This window comes from Phyllobates terribilis, unplaced genomic scaffold, assembly GCF_046119375.1.
Source record: "Phyllobates terribilis strain yellow unplaced genomic scaffold, ASM4611937v1 Scaffold_3__8_contigs__length_932513732, whole genome shotgun sequence".
NCBI lineage: Eukaryota > Metazoa > Chordata > Amphibia > Anura > Dendrobatidae > Phyllobates > Phyllobates terribilis.
The window spans coordinates 759,989,687-760,009,388 of record NW_027362763.1 but is presented as its reverse complement, the minus strand read 5'-3'; the positions used below and the strand labels follow the sequence as shown (position 1 = coordinate 760,009,388).

The window sequence follows — 19,702 nt, the reverse complement described above, 5'->3', positions numbered from 1 at the left end:
CCATGTTCCTGCACGGTCAGACACAGCCATTACACAGTACACAGCAGGGGCACATTTATAAGATTATCTCAGCACAGGAACATTTTATTGAAACTCATCCAATTGTGGAAGTTAAATATTATTATTATTATTATTATTATTATTATTATTATTATTATTATTATAAAATCTTTTGATTAAAATGAACTTTTGTTCGTGGGAAAACCCCTCTATGTATTAAACAAAATTTTGAACATTTTTTTTTTTTTACCAAAATAAAGTGTTTTTAAGTATATAGAACATTTCAGGAACTGTTGAAACGTGATTGACACTGGCATCACATGAGACCGCTTTTAAAGTGGGTTGAATAAAAAATGTGTACAACAGAAAACTATATATAATATATATATATTTTTTTCTAATATGAAATTATAAAAAAATATAATCCATTCGGCCTTAGGTCAGCATCTGAGAAATATAAACTTTTTTTTTTTTTGCCTTAATCTTCAGATGGATACCCTCAAACAATGTAGACGCGTGTGTGATGATATTGCTTGTATTGTGCTCATGCTCAAGGACTATTTGCTGAATCTTTTCCATCCTGTTCAGTGTAAAAAGAAGCATTCTTTGTATATGATCCAGTCAGTGATAATACACCTTTTCAATAAAATACCTCCGGCCTCATCTTCCTACATTACAGTAGCATTACCAACACAAAAGTGCATCGGTGAGGAGGGTATTTCATAGATTTTTGTACACTATATAATAGACCGATTATACATGCATTTCTATATCCTGCATTTGATTGTTACAGAAAGGAAAGGAGGGAAAAAGAGCTAACCCAGATGACCTTACGATCTATAGAGAAAATAGATATACAGTACAGACCAAAAGTTTGGACACACCTTCTCATTTAAAGATTTTTCTTTATTTTCATTACTCTGAAAATTGTACATTCACACTGAAGGCATCAAAACTATGAATTAACACATGTGGAATTATATACTTAACAAAAAAGTGTGAAACAACTGAAAATATGTCTTATATTCTAGGTTCTTCAAAGTAGCCACCTTTTGCTTTGATGACTGCTTTGCACACTCTTGGCATTCTCTTGATGAGCTTCAAGAGGTAGACACCGGAAATGGTCTTCCAATAATCTTGAAGGCGTTCCCAGAGATGCTTAGCACTTGTTGGCCCTTTTGCCTTCACTCTGCCGTCCAGCTCGCCCCAAACCATCGCGATTGGGTTCAGGTCTGGTGACTGTGGAGGCCAGGTCATCTGGCGTAGCACCCCATCACTCTCCTTGTTGGTCAAATAGCCCTTACACAGCCTGGAGGTGTGTTTTGGGTCATTGTCCTATTGAAAAATAAATGATGGTCCAACTAAACGCAAACCGGATGGAATAGCATGCCGCTGCAAGATGCTGTGGTAGCCATGCTGGTTCAGTATGCCTTCAATTTTGAATAAATCCCCAACAGTGTCAGCAGCAAAGCACCCCCACACCATCACACTTCCTCCTCCATGCTTCACGGTGGGAACCAGGCATGTAGAGTCCATCCGTTCACCTTTTCTGCGTCGCACAAAGACACGGTGGTTGGAACCAAAGATCTCAAATTTGGACTCATCAGACCAAAGCACAGATTTCCACTGGTCTAATGTCCATTCCTTGTGTTCTTTAGCCCAAACAAGTCTCTTCCGCTTGTTGCCTGTCCTTAGCAGTGGTTTCCTAGCAGCTATTTTACCATGAAGGCCTGCTGCACAAAGTCTCCTCTTAACAGTTGTTGAAGAGATGTCTGCTGCTAAAACTGTGTGACATTGACCTGGTCTCTAATCTGAGCTGCTGTTAACCTGCGATTTCTGAGGCTGGTGACTCGGATAAACTTATGCTCAGAAGCAGAGGTGACTCTTGGTCTTCCTTTCCTGGGGCAGTCCTCATGTGAGCCAGTTTTTGTAGCGCTTGATGGTTTTTGCAACTGCACTTGGGGACACTTTCAAAGTTTTTCCAATTTTTCGCACTGACTAACCTTCATTTCTTAAAGTAATGATGACCATTCGTTTTTCTTTACTTAGCTGCTTTTTTCTTGCCATAATACAATTTCTAACAGTCTATTCAGTAGGACTATCAGCTGTGTATTCACCTGACTTCTGCACAACACAACTGATGGTCCCAACCCCATTTATAAGGCAAGAAATCCCACTTATTAAACCTGACAGGGCACACCTGTGAAGTGAAAACCATTTCCGGTGACAACCTCTTGAAGCTCATCAAGAGAATGCCAAGAGTGTGCAAAGCAGTCATCAAAGCAAAAGGTGGCTACTTTGAAGAACCTAGAATATAAGACATATTTTCAGTTGTTTCACACATTTTTGTTAGGTATATAATTCCACATGTGTTAATTCATAGTTTTGATGCCTTCAGTGTGAATGTACAATTTTCATAGTCATGAAAATACAGAAAAATCTTTAAATGAGAAGGGGTGTCCAAACTTTTGGTCTGTGCTGTTCATAATGTTAAGTGTATTAGCATGAACATAGGCTTTAACAAAACTTTATTGAATGCTTGGCGTTTGCGCATTGCTTACTTCGTTCTAACCATAGTAGTCGTTTACTTAAACAACTTTATTTACAACTCTTTGTACAAATGCAATGCACATTCCCAAAGAGATTGATCACTTGGTACTCCACACTTGGTAATTATCATCTGTTTATGTATTTGACTAAGGGGCTTGGTTTGCACTTGATCCTCACTTGCACCCCTGAAGAAGCCACACATTGGTGGTGATACACATGGGGTTTATTTCCTCACTTATTCTCTGTCTACACAGGTTTATTTATTTTCATGCTTACTTGTTCATGTTCATTTTGTTGTCCCCTAATTAGCTGCTTCATATTGAGGCCTTGGTTATAACATAGATTTTTTTTTGGGACCATTTTCACTTGTTTTTTGTCTTCTTTATCTCAGGCTAATCTCAGGATCAGGTGGCATTAACTTTGTATTTATATTGATGTTTTTTATACAATATATAGTATTTATAGTACTGTGCTGCATTGCCACCTCTGGGTCAACTTATAAGGTATTATATAATACTGTATTTGTATTGGGCCATGTATGTTTATAGCCATTGTTAAACTTCCTGTGAATTCATATTGTCGGGCTATTTAGGATAGGTGGTGCTCTTATTATGGACATACCTTATTAGAGCATTTATCACCTAGTAGTTTTTATTTGTTTCATTTCTCCTTTTGTTTTTCTAATAAAGCAGTTTTTTATTTGATGATCCCATTGCTTTTGCTTACTTTTTTCACGGTTAGTCACCTTCTAAGTATGTGCTTAGTTGATCCCAAACATAAGTTGTTCCCTCAGTTATTTGATTTGTTAGCATGAACATGGCTCACATTTCTGTAGAAGTGAGCTATAGATCGATCTGCTCAGCTACTCCTGCTCTACAACCTGATGCCATCAGATTACACTGCATTTTGATGGTGACTCATTCCCTTTAAGGGGATCTTCTAGTCTAGACAACCGATTTTTTTTTTCTTTTTTAATGTTATTGTTGCAATATTTTTTGGGGGAAAAAGTATAAGGATTTTTGGGATGGTGTTTTTTTACAATATATTTTACACATGTTTGAAGTATGCTTACAAATTTGTGTATCCTGAAGAGTAAAAATAAGCACTGTTAAAATGCAGTGAAGTGGGCAAGGAAAACAAACGGTGGTGAACGGTGGCCATAATCCCGGATGTTGTAGTTGTCTGAAACAAAAAAAGCAAGAGATTATGCATTACTGTGATTGTCGCTATCTCCAGTAGCAGAATTAAAAAAAAAAAAAAGTTTAAAAAATGGCATCATGCTGAAAATTGAGTATCGATTTTTGGCACAATTGGAGGCCTGTCAAAGTTACAAAAAAAAAAAGATTTTGACTTCATTCTGGTACAGGAGATAGGCATTTATAAACTGCAAATTTGTGTTCAACTCCATTAACCTATTGGTTCTGGAGGTATCGTAGCCGCTGATTTTGGGGGGAAAAAAAAATGATTTAGCATGTATACTTACAATCATTCTGCTATTTCAGGACCATAGAGTGAACCTTCTTTGTGCTCATAAATTTCTGCAGAGATGCACTCTTTTCTGCGATGATCTGTCGTCTTGAACGGAGTGAGAAGAACTCCGCTCCGAGCGTCTCAAACGAGACTCATCCCGAGTGTGCGTGTACATCTCCCTTTGCTGTCCTATGTTCATTCCAATCACATCCATTACTTTAAGAATTGGCATAAATCCCTTGTCAAAGATAATTGCCAAAAATGTAGCTATATTCACAATCTTTTGCACCCGAATGAAGATGTTTCGGAGCAAAAGTCATAATGAGTGAGTTGAGCGATTTGTTGTTTTGTGTTTCTGCTCCAACACAACGTTCCAGCAAATAATCATCCTATTAGATTTCTGATAAGTGTGCGGTGATTACTAATGGTCATAATACTAAGGTGTGTGTGTGTGTTTGTTTTTGGTTGTTTTTTTGTTTTTTTTAAAATGCCGTCCAAAAAATTACCATCTACTGGGCAAGTTAATCCAAAAGTTAAAAGCACAAATGCACACGCGGCCGACGGAATGCTCCATTGTGCGCCTCGCGGTCCGAGCACATACCCGAGATTACTCCTTATAAGATGCTATTTTTTAATATTGTGAATCTCGTTTTGCAGATAGTCTCCACACTGGAAATACATGAAAAATGTGAAAATAGATTTATCCCCCCCCCCCCCCCAATCTCCTTGACTAGAAGACCCTCTTAAGTGAATGGTACTGAGCTGCAATGCTAATTATAGCCACTACCAATTGTGTACGGAGCTACACCTAGCACAAAGTGAAAAACACACCCAAATAGAAGAAAATTAGTCTTAATTGATATGAATGGATATTCGCGGAAAAAAAAATAACACAATAGGGTGAATAACTAACTAAAAAAAAGATACAATTTATTTTAAAAATATATAAATTTTATTGATACATACAATTTAAAATGTTAAATTGTGGGGAGCAATAAACAGAAGGAATGTAAGAAAGTTCACAAAAAATGTATGCATTAAATGTATAAGTAAAAGGAGCTAAAAGCTATATTCTCAGTGCATCAGTTATATATGAGATGAAAGATGGCCTATATCTATTAAATCAATCAAATGTGTAAATACAAAAAAAAATACACTGCATGTACATATTACAAGAACGACATACTATGTAGGAGAGAAATGGCATAAAGTATAGTGTTACACGCACGCCACACAGGGTGATAGGGGTTTCATTTATTCTTTTAAATCCTGGGGGAACCGTTACTCAGGGTGACATAATTCCTTCCAGTCCTTAACTTCCTGCCCGATAAACTCCCTGAACTAACAGTGCAGAATATTATCTGACCTGTATTTAGTTTCTATCCTGATCTGAATCCTGTTCAGTTGCCTTCTGTCAGATCCAGATAACACATCACCTTTTTCTTGGCTTCAGTCAGACTACAATAACAAGTTTCCCACAATTCCCCTGGGGCTCTGCTAAAGCCCTCCCTGTCTCCTGTGACTGTGTTAATCCCTCTAGTTGCTGGATGCTTCTGGAGCACAACACTTCTTGTCTCCTGTGCTTGTGTTACTGCTAATAGTTGCTGGATGCTTTTGAAGCAACAGCACTAATTCTGCATGTCACAATAGGACTCCCAAGACGCTAACATACGTTTCGCCCTTGGCTTTCTCAAGGAGTGATGCAGTGTAGAGTTTGTAGCTGGAGCACGGCAGCTCATTAATGTCGACTTTTCATCAATTTTACCAGGACTTGGACCCCCACAAATATAGTATTGATGATGTTTTCTAAGGATAGCACATCAGTACTAAAGTCCTGGAAAATGTTTTAATTGGTGTTTCATCCAGGGCTGTGGAGTCTGAGTCCATTTTGGTGGAGTCGGTATAAAATGGACCGACACAGACTCCTAAAATATATAATAAATTGGGTACAGTAGTTCAATGCAGTTTGTGGGGAATATTTTTTCATAAGAATTTGGGAAAGTTATGAGATGTCCTATTCCTGATCTAAGGGTCTAGACTTTTAGCTGAGATGAATCTGTGCTACAGTAAGTTTATCACTTAACCGGTTCCCGACCGCCCACTGTAGATAAACGTCCGCGCTCCCTGGGCTCTGTGCAGCGCCGACGTTTAAAAACGGTGGGTGGTCTCGCAGTGCTCAGGACCCCCAGGGTCCTGCAAGCACTGCGATTCCGGTGCAGAGCGTTAGCTCTGACAGGGTACATCATCGGGACCTGATTAGATCAGGTCCCAGTGATGTTAACCCTTTGCTGTCTTCTATATGCTGCGATCTATAGTGATCGCGGCATATAGGAGACAGCAGGAAGAGAGGGGGTCGTCTTACTTACCTCCGAAGACCTCCGTTTCGTTTGAGGACCTGGGGTTGCTATGGCAGCTGGAGGTCACATGACCGCCTCCAGCTCTGCCATATATGGTGTCCTTCCTGTCTGGCTTCAGCCTGTATGTAGCTGATGCCAGACAGGAGACTGACTGAAACAGTCAGTGAAGATCTCATGTAATGTAATATATGTCTATTACATTACATGAGATCAGTGATCAGAAAAATAAAAATTAATGTCCCATATAGGGACTAAGTAAAAATGTAAAAAAAAGTAAAAAAAACGTTTTTAAACTATAAAAAAAAAAAATCACAAAATAAATAAAAATAAATAAATAAAATATTAAACCAATAAACCCGTATATTATTACAAAACCAAAAAAAGTACACATATTTGGTATCGCCGCGTCCGAAACAACCCGAGCTATAAAACTGTCACACTAATTAACTCCTTCTGTGCACACCGTAATAAAAATAAATAAACGGAGCAAAAAAATATGCTTTTTCATCATATCGCCAAACAAAAAGTGGAAAAAAATGCGATCAAAAAGCAGAATAGAAATAAAAATGGTACCACTGAAAACTTCATCTTGTTCCGCAAAAAAAAGCCGCCATACAGCTCCATCAGCCGAAAAATAAAAAAGTTATAGCGCTCAGAATAAAGCAATGCAAAAAAAATATTTTTTTTTCTATAAAATTGTTTTATTGTGTAAAAGCGCCAAAACATACAAAAAATACAGTAAGTGTAGTATCGCTGTAAACGTACTGACCCGAAGAATAACGCTGCCTGATCACTTTTACCACACGCAGAACGGCATAAAAAAAAACTCAAAAAACAATTCCTGAAGTGTTTGTTTGTTAACTTTACCTCCCAAAAAACGGAATAGAAAGCGATCAAAAAATGTCACGTACCCAAAAATGGTTCCAATAAAAATGTCAACTCGTCCCGCAAAAAACAAGCCGTCACATGACTCGATCGGCCGAAATATGGAAAAATTATAGCTCTCAAAAGATGGTGATGCAAAAACTAGATTTTGCAAAAAAGCGTATTTTAGTGTGTGACAGCTGTCAGTCATAAAAACCCGATCTAAATCTGGTATCTCTGTAATCGCACCGACCCGAAGAATAAAGTAATCTAATCAGTTATATCACACTAGGAACGGCATAAAAAATAAATAAAACAAATATTATTCACCTGCTACTGATTTGTTTATTATGTCTCCCAAAGATCCCAGTAAGGCTCTGCTCACATTTATCGTGTGCTCTGCGCTGAGCGCTTACACCAGAGTTTCCGTGTAAATCTCTGAAATACGTGATTCAGCCAGAACCCATGATGGAAGATTCCCTGTAATGAGGCAGATATAGGCCACTGTGGACGCCGTCTAGCCTGGGATCCCACGGTGTCATTTGTTTTAGGCGTGCATAAAAGTGCGGTTGGCCACAGTTTTGTGCACTTCTGAAAAAAAGGACACCACTAAACAGAGGCCAGACGGAGTCCAGAGTAACTCTGCTGCCTCATTATAGTGAATGTATCCTGCAGGGGTTTCATCTGAATTACATCACTTGGAAATTTAGATGGAAACCCCGATGTAAGTGCTCAGCCTAGAGCGCCGGATAAATGTTACGTAAAATGTTCCCAATAAAAGCTTCAACTCGGTCCTCAAAAAAAGCTAGTCCCCACTCAGGTCCATCATCTGTTAAAAATATAAGGGACTTCCAAGTTACTGGTAGCAGAAAGGCTCTGGAAAAGCAAAATGGTCCTTGCCCCCAAAAGAAATTCAGAAAATTTTGTGGTCCCAAATCCAAATGCCTATTCTACAATAATTTGTTCTCCAATTGTCAAATAGCACTCCTTCCCCCTCAAATCTCACCGTATGGCTAAGTGGTACGATACAGCCACATATGGGGTATTGACACTTTTAGAAGAAATTGTGTGACACATTTCGGCACCATTTTTACCCATTGCCCTGTGTGAAAATGTAAAATCTGAGGGTAAAACATTTTTTTGTGGTAAAAATATAATTATGCTTTTTTCACTGCCCAATGGTATAAATTTAAAAATTAAAAAATGCTCACTACTTCCCTAGATGAATTCCTTGAGAGGTGTAGTTTACAAAATGGGGTCACTTGTGGGGGTTTCTGCTGTTTTGGCATGTCAGCGACTCTTCAAATGTGACATGGTGTCTGCTGCCTATCCCAGCCAACATAGCGCTTCTTTCTCTTCCGAACCCTGCCGTACACCAAAGCAGTGGTTTTCCCCCACATATGGGGTATCTGCGTACTCAGGAGAAATTGTACAACAAATTTCATGGTGCAATTTATCCTGTTACCCTTATGATAATGCAAAATTAGGGAATGAAAAACATTTTTTATGGGAAAAATGTCAAAATTTTATTTTTACGGCTCAATATTATAAACTTCTGTGAAGCAGCTGGGGGTGCAAGGTGCTCACCACACATCTAGATAAGTTCCCTAAGGGGTCTAGTTTCCAAAATGGTGGCACTTGTGGGGGGTTTCCACTGTTTAGGCACATTAGGGGCTCCCCAAATGTGACATGGCGTCCGCTAATTATTCAAACAAATTTTACATTCAAAAAGTCAAATGGCGCTCCTTCCCTTTCAAACCCTGCCATGTGCCCAAACAGTAATTTGCCTCCACATATGGGGTATCAGCGTGTTCAGGAGAAATTGCATAACAAATTTCATGGTGCAATTTATCCTATTACCCTTATGATAATGCAAAATTAAGGGATGAAAAACGGTTTTGTGGGAAAAATGTGAAAATTTTATTTTTACAGCTCAATATTATAAACTTCTGTGAAGCACCTTGGGGTTCAAGGTGCTCACCACACATCTAGATAAGTTCCCTAAGGGGTCTAGTTTCCAAAATGGTGTCACTTGTGGGGGGTTTCCATTGTTTAGGCACATCAGGAGCTCTCCAAACGCAACATAGCGTCTGCTAATTATTCAGACAAATTTTACATTCAAAAAGTCTAATGGCGCTCCTTCCCTTCCGAACCCTGCCGTGCGCCCAAACAGTGGTTTTCCCTCACATATGGGGTATCAGCACGCTCAAGAGAAATTGCACAAAAAAATTTGGGGTCCATTTTTTCATGTTACCCCTGTGAAAATAAAAAAAATTGGGTCTAAAGTAACATTTTTGTGAAAAAAGTTAAATGTTCATTTTTTTCTTCCACATTCCAAAAATTCCTGTGAAGCACCTGAAGGGTTAATAAAGTTCTTGAATGTGGTTTTGAGCACCTTGAGGGGTGCAGTTTTTAGAATGGTGTCACTTTTGGGTATTTTCTGTCATAAAATATGATGTGGTCCCTAAAAAAATGTTTTTGTAAATTTTGTTGGAAAAATGAGAAATCGCTGGTCAGCTTTTAACCCTTATAGCTCCCTAACAAAAAAAAATTTTGGTTCCAAAATTGTGCTGATGTAAAGTAGACATGTGGGAAATGTTATTTATTAACTATTTTGTGTGACATATCTCTGATTTAAGGGCATGAAAATTCAAAGTTTGAAAATTGCAAAATTTTCGCCAAATTTCCGATTTTTTTCACAAATAAACACAAGTTATATCGAAGAAATTTTACCACTATCATGAAGTACAATATGTCACGAAAAAACATTCTCAGAATCAGGGGAATACGTTGAAGCGTTCCAGAGTAATTACTTCATAAACTGGCAGTGGTCAGAATTGAAAAAATTGGCCCGGTCACGAAGGCAAAAACAGGCTCTGGCGCGAAGTGGTTAAACACGAGCTATGTATGAGGGAGTTGTCACCCTGGCCTGGATGCCACAAGTGTAATTAAAGCTGTGTCTGAGAGCAAGGGGGAGGTTCTCTAGTCAGGGGAACATTAGCATGCAATGCCTCCTGTCTCAGGCCAGTAGGGGGAGCTGGCTGCCCCTATAAAAGCTAGTGCTGGGGGCAGGGTTAGGGAGAACTGGATGGCCTGTCTCAGCACTGAGACGTGTCCCAGAGTGGAGCAGGGACAGAAAGTTGATTGCACCTAAGAGGAAGTGTGGCAGTAGGAGAGCCACCAGCCAGAGACGAGAGGCAAAGAGAGCCTGTCTTGGCAAATCAGAGACTGACCTTACCAGACTTTGGTGTCTTAGGCTGGAAGGATTCTACATCCTCCAGCAGATAACCAGTTCACAAGGGACTGTATATTCCTTGGCCTAAGAAGCATGGAGGCCCTGCCACAACCGAAGGGACCAGTAAAGCCGTACAAGGCTGGGAGCAGAAAGGAACCCACGTCGCAGGCCATACAGGCGAGAATACACGGAAAGCTCGGAAACGTGGGCTGTTACCCTATAACGAGGAGATGGCCAGAAGGAGCGCAGAAAGCACGGTAGGCCTACACCCTCACCCTGACCAGGGCCAATTTCCCCGTTGCTCTCAGACATCCAGGTCCCCCTCCTAGCCGGGACTGTTTATGGGTCAATTTACCTGTTCTAGTAAAGACCCTGGACTGCAACCTGTTGTCTGTGTGCTCCTTGCTTCTCCAGCACTATCAGCACTGGGACCCTCACTACCATCACTCCCACCATCCACTATACTGCCCTGGGGCCGCACTCTTCCCGTGGGGAGTCACACTACCCTAGCTGCACACCTCATCAGCCCCAGCGGTCTGCATGCAGCGGCGGTTCCTAATAACCGCAAATCCACGGGTGGCGTAGTCGGACATAAACATCAGCACATAACGGACTACCACTGGCCTGACCACCCTGAGCCACGGAACCGGGTTGCCACTACTACTCCCATCGTTCCCCTACTGCCCGGATCCGAGTGCCCCACGGCCCAGGGGGCGAGTCAGAGTTGTGTCATGGAAATTGAGGAGTTGGAGTTTTGGCTTACCGACTCCACAGCCCTGGTTTCATCCTTTTGTAATGGATATTATACGAATATCAGTATGTTGGGAAATTGCTTAGAATACTGTTTGCTGATAAATGCACTGGAGTTGTAAATCAAGCAGAGTTTACTATATTTTTTACAGCAAAAATAAGAATTTGTCCTTTAAAATCTACAAAATCTTCAACAGAAACCTAATGAACTTGCTGTAATGAACAGAAACCAAAGCATTAGTCTGAATAGAGACCTACAAAGTGTGAGCACATTGTGACACCAGCTACTCAGCAGTGGATGTGACTTGGAAACAACATGCTGTTTTTATTTTATTTTTTTGTTAAAGACATTAATGAGAATATATCACTTTTTTTTTCTCCAGATGAAAATAAGAAAATAAGCAGCTTGTGTGACAAAGTGTCGCTTTACAAAGGAGACATCACTCAGCTGGAAGTTGACGCCATCGTGAATGCTGGTAAGTCGGTTTACTTTTTCTGTTTTCTACAGCTTTTTCTTTTTTTTGCTTTGACACTGGTGGATATTTTCTGTTTATATCCTTTAGCACTACTCTTATCCTAGCTTAAAACGTTTAAATTGACTTAGAGCATGTTTTTTTTGTTCTAGTCTAATGATATTTTTTTTCGATAATTACACGATTTCCCTTATTTTTAATAGTTTTAATCCAAAATATATATATATATATATATATATATATATATATATATATATATATATATATATATATATATATATATATATATATATATATATATATATATATATATATATATATATATATATATATATATATATATATAATATTTTTTTTTTTTTCTGGGGGGTGTCATTTGCTTCATCCAGGTTCAGAGCATTGTTGTTTTGTTGTAATTTTGTACTTCAACCGAACAGACTATTGATGACTCTCTTACTCTGTAAAACATGTTTTATGAAATGTTCCCTGTGTTTACATACAAAATTATCTTGTCCCAAGGAAATGGCAGCTTAATGGTTTTATAGTTTCAGTTCCATCAAGTGGCTCTATTTTCTAGAATTCAGAAGTTCTGGTTCCGTTGACTGCATGGATTTTGTATTTTCTATGAAATGCTTTACTTTGCAGGTTTACATGTCCTTAGAGCGGCGTTCTTACGGTAACTTTGTTTGATAAAAACAGTGACTTCTTCATACCAATGATGGGCATACGACCTCATACCAATAATGTTACAAAGGGTTCAGCTTAGGGCAAAACTACGATTTAATAACTTTTATGCTCCTAGGCTTGTGTTTCATGTGCGCTCCACACGTGGCAGCATTGCCGTGGAACGTCTGATCCTTTTGCTCTACTTTTGAATAACTTCCGACAGTAGTGTCTGCCAGCGTCTAATTTTCCTGCGCCCGAGCATTGGGTGTAAGGAAAGTTTAGAACAATAAATGTCTACTGAATGGCCAATTGCAGTCTAATTTGTGTGACCACCTTAACATATCAGTAGAAGCACCTGAAAAATGGTTTACAAATAAAACTTAGAGAATTGACATCCTCACATTACGTTTTTCTTTCCATGGTTCCCTGGTCGATCATGAAAAGATCTCATGCTGAAACCTTTTGGTGACTTTTATACACAGTCAATTAAATTTTTAGTTCAAATAAAAAAAATCTTTCTCTCCCCTCCTGTAAAGTCTGCAGCGCATGAGTACCAGTAGAAGCTCTTTATAATTATCTGAGCTAATTTCTGATTATTTATATCCTCCTGGCGAGATTATAGTTTTGCCTCAATTTTGGTCTCTGGTGTATAAGGAGGACATAACTGTACTAGAGCTGGTGCAGGGCGACCATGGTTATTATAGCGAACCTGGAGTTTATTCTGTAGTGCAGCCCTATTTGAGCACCCACAATGGGAGTACTGCGCTGCTTTAAAAAAACTATTGTAGTGAACCTGTCACCAGTTTTTTTGCATATGAACAAATACCACCAACTTCATCAGCGCCTGTGTTGTATATTATCCCTTGACTCCACCTGAGTACCTCCTAAAAAAAAATAAAAAAAATAAATAAATAAAAAAAAATAATAAAAAAAAAAAAAACACCTTCTGAATTGATCCCAAGCTGTATGCAAATCTGGGGAGTCTGGTCCCATGGGTGTCATTGCTCATTGCTGCGGCATCTGTCCTTCCTCTCCTCTGGTAATCACGGTCCTCCCGCTGTGATTGATGTAGCTGACGCATCCTGCCTCATCCACATAGCCGAACGAAATCTCATGCCTGCGCAGGGACAATGCCGTCTTGCGCAGGTACACCTTGCTCTGTCCTACTGCGGTCAGAACATAAAACATAACTGCGCATACCTTCTCTCTTACCCTCTTTGATCTGACACCTTTGACGTTAGGTGCAATCAACAGACCCCACTGACTTATTTTGGGGTCTGTCAAGTTCAGCCATGTGTCCATTGTTTTTGATGTGAAGAATAGCGATGCATGCATCGCTGTGTGTTTGATTACTTCCATTATGGTAGGAAAAGCACAGTTAAATTGCACCTTTTCCTCTGTGCAGTTTTTCATGGAATGGCATGATGTATGACCCCATATAGCCATTCCTCATACTATACTGGTTGCCAGCTGTACACATAGCTCAGCTGCTAGAAGTACTATGTCCTGTGCCAAGTACTTTGCCTTGCTTATTAGACACAAGCAAACTGAGCATGTGACAGCCAAGTTTAGAGCCCATTTAATATCCTTGTGGCACAAACTTAAAGGGGTTCTCCTGGAGCCAGAAATGTTTCTCATTAGTCTCGGCAAATGAAATGGTTATGACTTGCTAATTTTACTTCAAGAGTCATTTTATTTTTAATTCCAAGGTCTTAAAGACTCTGCTGTGTACAGAGAGATTCTGTGAGCCAGTTGCATGCTTAAAGTCCATTGCTGCAGCTGTTGTAGGGACTCTCTCTTATATGCATGCATGATTCATGAAGTTACTGTTGTATCATTGCCTTCACCTTTTTGTCCAGTATTTTTTATTTGGGGGGGGGGTTCCTCCTGTTTGACTAAAAATAATTTTTGCAATTGCAGATCATTAAAGTTTTTGCACAGTTTGCCTATTATGGCCTCTGTGTTACAAGGTCTATTGCTAACTGCAGAGTGTTTTAACTGAGAATCCATCAATGAGATTTTGACAGTCCAATGACAGCCGGGGTTCCACTGAGCATCACAGCCCAGCATCCACCACGTGTTTTCCCAATCAATGCGGAGAAGAGGGAAAGCGTGCGCTGGATGCTGGGCTGTGACACACTGACACCCCCTCCCACAGGTAATAAAAGAAACTTAGGCACTCCAATGAAGATGCAAGGGATATTTTATTTGGGGAAAAAAAAACCTCCCACAGCCAGTCAATCAGGGGAGAGCGCGTCACTGGGTCTCGGCCGGAACTTGATGTGACATCAGCGGATGTCAGAGCCGACTGCAGCTGGGGTCACGTGATGCCTGTGAGCGGTCAGCAATAGCGCCGCTCACAGGCAACAATCCCAAAAGAAGGTATTTACAAAAAGACTTATTTCCATCGTTTAAATACATTGGGGCATTCTCTATAGTAGTGGACAACCTCTTTAAAGCAATCTTGAGAATTTACTGATCATCCGTAAGATGTGACAACTTACTGATCAGTAGGAGTCTGACCGCTGTGAAACCCACCAATCCTGAGAGTGGGATGCTGCAGAGCCTTGTTTGAATGGAGCAGCTGGCTGTATATGTGTATTAGAAGTAAAAGCAGTAGCTGAGCAACAAGCCCAAAGACCTAAAGGCTAGTCTAATATTTTTCACAGCCTTGTGAGTGTTAAAGGGTCAAACTAATGGGATGTAGCTACTGACTAGTGTTGAGCCACCCCCGTAGTGTTCGAGTTCGGTTCGGTTCGTCGAACACCTTCGAACACCATTAAAACCAATGGCAGGCAAACAAACACACAGAAACACATAGAAAACACCTTCAAAGGTGTCCAAAAGCTGACAAACTGCTCAGAAGACATAACTAACACATGGAAAAGTGACAAGTACATATAGTCATGCGAAAATAAAAGAGGTGGAGGAGTAAAAGGAGGGGGAGACACAGATATAGGCATGTCATGCCCTTCTAAAATCCAAAAAGTGAGAAGCCGACACGGCCAGTCCGCTCCTGCCCGTGCCACCTCCGTGTCGCCGGGTTTGTGCCAGAGCCGCGGTGAACCCTGACGGCCAGCCCCCCTCTCCCAATACTGGTGCCTGTCCGCTGGTGGGTCGAGCGAGCCCCCCTGTGGTGGAGGCAGCTCTAAGCTTTTTAATTTAAATTGTCTCTCTAATTTGAATGAATACACTTTAAATCCATTTACAAGGATCTATTGGAGGGCAAGTCTCATGCCAGCAGCCGCGTAATTCCAGCTCCAGTAGCGTCCACTAAAGCTGCTGCAGTTAAAAAGCTTTTATAAGGATCGAGCTCGGCTGTCCACCGCAAGGCATCCTACTGCCAGTCCCAGCCCCTATGCCTTGGGGTGCCTCCTGATGCTCTTCACTGAGTATCCCGTGGTCCCGAAGCATTTCCTTTGAAAAAATGAAGTGTCCAAACTACAGGTGGTGTAGCTTGCTTAACAGCCGGGATAATCCGCTGACTAGCAGACACTGCTACTAGGCACAAAGTATTTCCTGGGCTAGATGCAGTTAAAAATTTGTAATTAGATACTCTCGGATGCTGAGAAAGCATTCCATAGAGTCTCCTGGCACGCCATATATGATTCTCTTAAAAAGCTTGGGGTAGGGGTCTAGGGGACCCTTTTATAGCCAAAATCACGGCCCTGTATCGCAATACGTCACCTAGGCTGAAGATAAATGGAACTGTAGCACCCTGAGGGCTCGGTTGCTACAGACGTATTGCACCTCACCCAGAGGTGTGATATCTCACTCTCAGGTAAGGATGGAGTGTGGATCAGGACCCGACACCTGCATGCATTACACCACATTGCCGTGGGGCAGGGCGACCAATATGCCCCTGAGATGGGCACGACAGTCCCTGTCCCTGGCTGGAGTGGGGGGAGGGAACACTGAGGAAGGGGAACCCTGTAGTGCAGGAGCAGGGAGGAAGCAGTTCCTGGGTGCATTGAGAAGGGAGTATAAAAGGTGGGCACCATCTTAGTTCAGTGCAGAGAAGTCTGAGCAGAAGTGGCAGGGAGCAGGGGCTCTGCATGAGCTCTGCTCCGGAGGCGGGCCTAGTAACAGAGGCCCAGGCCTGGAAGAGGGAGAAGGAAGGAAGAGGAGCGGAGAAGGCTCCAGGAACGAGGAATGAAGGGATCCCAGGGGTGCGGACGGGCGAGTCGCCAGCGCACGCCCGAATCCACCTGCGTGGAGGGGTCAGGCCAAAGGGGGAGACCGGTCCCCGAACTAGTGGAGGCAGGAAACGACCCTCAGCTAGAAACCGGAGGCTGTGACATTTTATGTGGCGCAGCCCCTCGCTACACCCGCTAGGAAGGCACCACATAGGGTCAGGGAAACTGGCGCCAATTTACCAAGAGGAGGCCCGAGGCAGCCGGACAGAAGTGTTGGTAAGAAAGGCCAGACAAAGGACACACAAAGGGGGTCCTGTGAAGTGCTCCAAAGTTATCTGGGAGTTGTCTGAGCCCCTCACCTGGTGAGCACAGTACGACGTGGGTAGCCGTTACCTGCAGACGTGGTCTGGATAATAAGAACTGTGAGTAAAGGCCCTGGACTGCATCACTGACTCCGTGTCGTTACTGCTGCTGCCCTGCACCATCACCCCCATCCTCCGCATACACTGCCCTGAGGCTATACTCCTCCCGTGGGGAGTTATGCTACGCTCTGCTGCACCCACAACACCAGCCTCCGCGGTCTGCCCTGTAGCGGCGGTTCACTCTGACCGCAATCCACGGGTGGCGTAGTCGGACATTTAAACATCAAAACCACATAAATAGTTCCGCCACTGGTTTGACCGCCCTGAGCCACGGAACCGGGTCGCCGCCACGAAGACTACAACCACCAGCATCCACCAAAAAGGGTCCGGCTCCGGGTGTCCCAAGGCCCAGGGGGTGCGTCAGAACATTTTCATCACCTTTCACAATCACCAATGGGACAAGGCAGGGATGTCCTCTGTCCCCTCTCTTATACATCCTAGTGACGGAGCACCTGCTCTCATCAATTCGCCATAACCCCAATATTAGGTGGATTGAGGTGGGAGGCACCGAGTACAAGTGCTCTCTATTTGCTGATGATGTCCTAGTATATATCACTCAATCACATATATCCATCCCTGCTGTTATGGCTGAAATAGATCACTTTGTTACATGGTCAAATTTTAAAATCAATGCAGCGAAGTCTGAGGCCCTCGATGTCTCCCTCCCCAAATCCATATAGGATTCCATCCAGTCCAACTTTCCCTTTGCCTGGCCCTCACAGAGTATCAAATACTTAGGAATTCCTATTCATAGAGACCTCTCCCATCTATGTTATCTTAATTTTGGGCCCTTTATTGAACAATTCCATACAGACCACGGTTGGCAAGTTAGAACTGTAAGATTCACTACGTGAACCACTGGTGTTTTGTGGAAAAGCACATGTACACTGCGTTCCAAATTATTATGCAAAAAGTGTTTAGGAGTGATAAGGGAGGAATTTGTTTGTTTGTCAGTTAAACTCATTGATGGTGATGTGTGTCAGGGCTCTTTATATCACTGTAAGCAATTGCAGACACCTGTGCTAATTAGTTTGGCAGGTGTGTCCAATGAAAGGCAAGACTACTTAAGAAGGCTCTCTCACATTATTAAGCAGCCTACATTTTCTGCCAAAATGGGAAAGAAAAAGGATGTGTCGGCTGCTGAGAAGCAACAAATTGTGGAGTGTTTAGGTCAAGGCATGACTACAATCAACATTGTGCGATGATCAGGATGAAGTGTCTTGGCAATCAAGAAGTATGTAGCTGATTCACAGTACACACGTGTGCGTGCTGATAAGGGCAAATTGAGGACTCTTTCCTACAGGCAATTACGTCAGGTTAAAAGAGCAGCGGCAAGAAAGCCTTGTCATAGCAGCAGACAAGTTTTTGAAGATGCTGGTGCCTCCAACGTCCCCCGAACAACAAGATGCAGGGTCCTTCAGAGGTTTGCAGCTGTGCATACGCCATCCTGTCGACCTCCTCTATCCACTTCACACAAGCAGAAACGGCTCCAGTGGGCCAAACATTACATGAAGACTGATTTCAAAACTGTTTTGTTCACGGGTGAGTGCCGTGCAGCGCTCGATGGTCCAGATGGATGGAGTGGAGGATGGCTGGTTGATGGACACCCCACGCAAACACGGCTACAGCGCCAACAAGGAGGAGGTGGAGTAATGTTTTGGGCTGGAATCATGGGGAGAGAGATTGTCGGCCCCTTTAGGATCCCTGAAGGCGCTAAAGATGAACTCCATAATGTATGTGGATTTTCTCAAACAGCACTTCCTGCCATGGTTCAAGAAGAAGAACCGTGTATTTCACAGCAAGATAATTTTTCTGCATGATAATGCACCATCTCATGCTGCACATAAAACATCTGCATCTCTGGCTGATATGGGCATAAAAGGGGACAAACTTATGGTGTGACCCCCATGCTCCCCTGACCTCTACCCCATTCAGAACCTTTGGAGCATCATTAAAAGGAGTGTCTATGATGGCGGGAGGCAGTTCACATCTAAGCAACAGCTCTGGGAGGGTATTCTGTCCTCATGCAAAACAATTGAAGCAGAAACCATCCAAAACCTGACAAATTCAATGGACGAGAGAGTTCAGAAGCTCCTTTCGAACAAGGGGTCCTATGTGAAAATGTAACATCACCTAGAATAAAGTTTTGAGTTGAAAACTGTTTGATTTCAGTTTCTAACAACCTGCTAATGCTTATAATTTCAAAAATTACCATTTTTTTGGTCTTTATTAAAATGAAAAGGTTGATCGAAAAGTTTGGGGGATCTAAGAGTGTGGCAACCCAGTAGTCATGATTACTTCGAATTCTGACAATATGAGGGTCATGCTGCAGGTAGTGCAGCAAGAAGGCACTTATGTGTCTTGCGCATCTCGGAGCCCCAAAATTATTTTCCGGGCTAGATGCAGCTAAAAATTATTATTAATTTTAAATCTGGTGAAGCTTTAGTATAGATGGCCTAATAGGATCAGTGCTGCACACTGCTACAAAGCCCAAATTATTTTCCAGCCAAGATACAGATAAACATGATTAGTAATTTGAAAGCTTAAAACGGTTGGTAGGGTGATTTTAACCAATCATCAAGCTTTTACTCTCCCCAGGATGACACAGGGGTAGAAAAGTCGTTTCGGATCCATGATTTGTTCATCTTTATGAACGTGAGTCTGTCTACATTATCAGTGGAGAGCCGCGTGCGCTTATCTGTCAGCACACCACCAGCAGCGCTGAACACACGTTCAGACAGAACGCTGGCTGCGGGGCATGACAAGATCTCCAAGGCGT

General features: G+C 41.9%; 1 protein-coding gene across 3 annotated transcripts in view; it reads left to right on the top strand.

Moving 5' to 3' along the window:
• The window catches only part of MACROD2 (mono-ADP ribosylhydrolase 2), a 2,798,553-nt gene that overhangs the window by 132,209 nt on the left and 2,646,642 nt on the right, over positions 1–19,702 (top strand). For all 3 annotated transcript variants that reach the window (XM_073672205.1, XM_073672203.1, XM_073672204.1), the window contains exon 3: positions 11,610–11,702. In XM_073672205.1, coding sequence (XP_073528306.1) covers positions 11,610–11,702 — 93 coding nt within the window. The remainder of the gene's footprint in view (positions 1–11,609; positions 11,703–19,702) is intronic.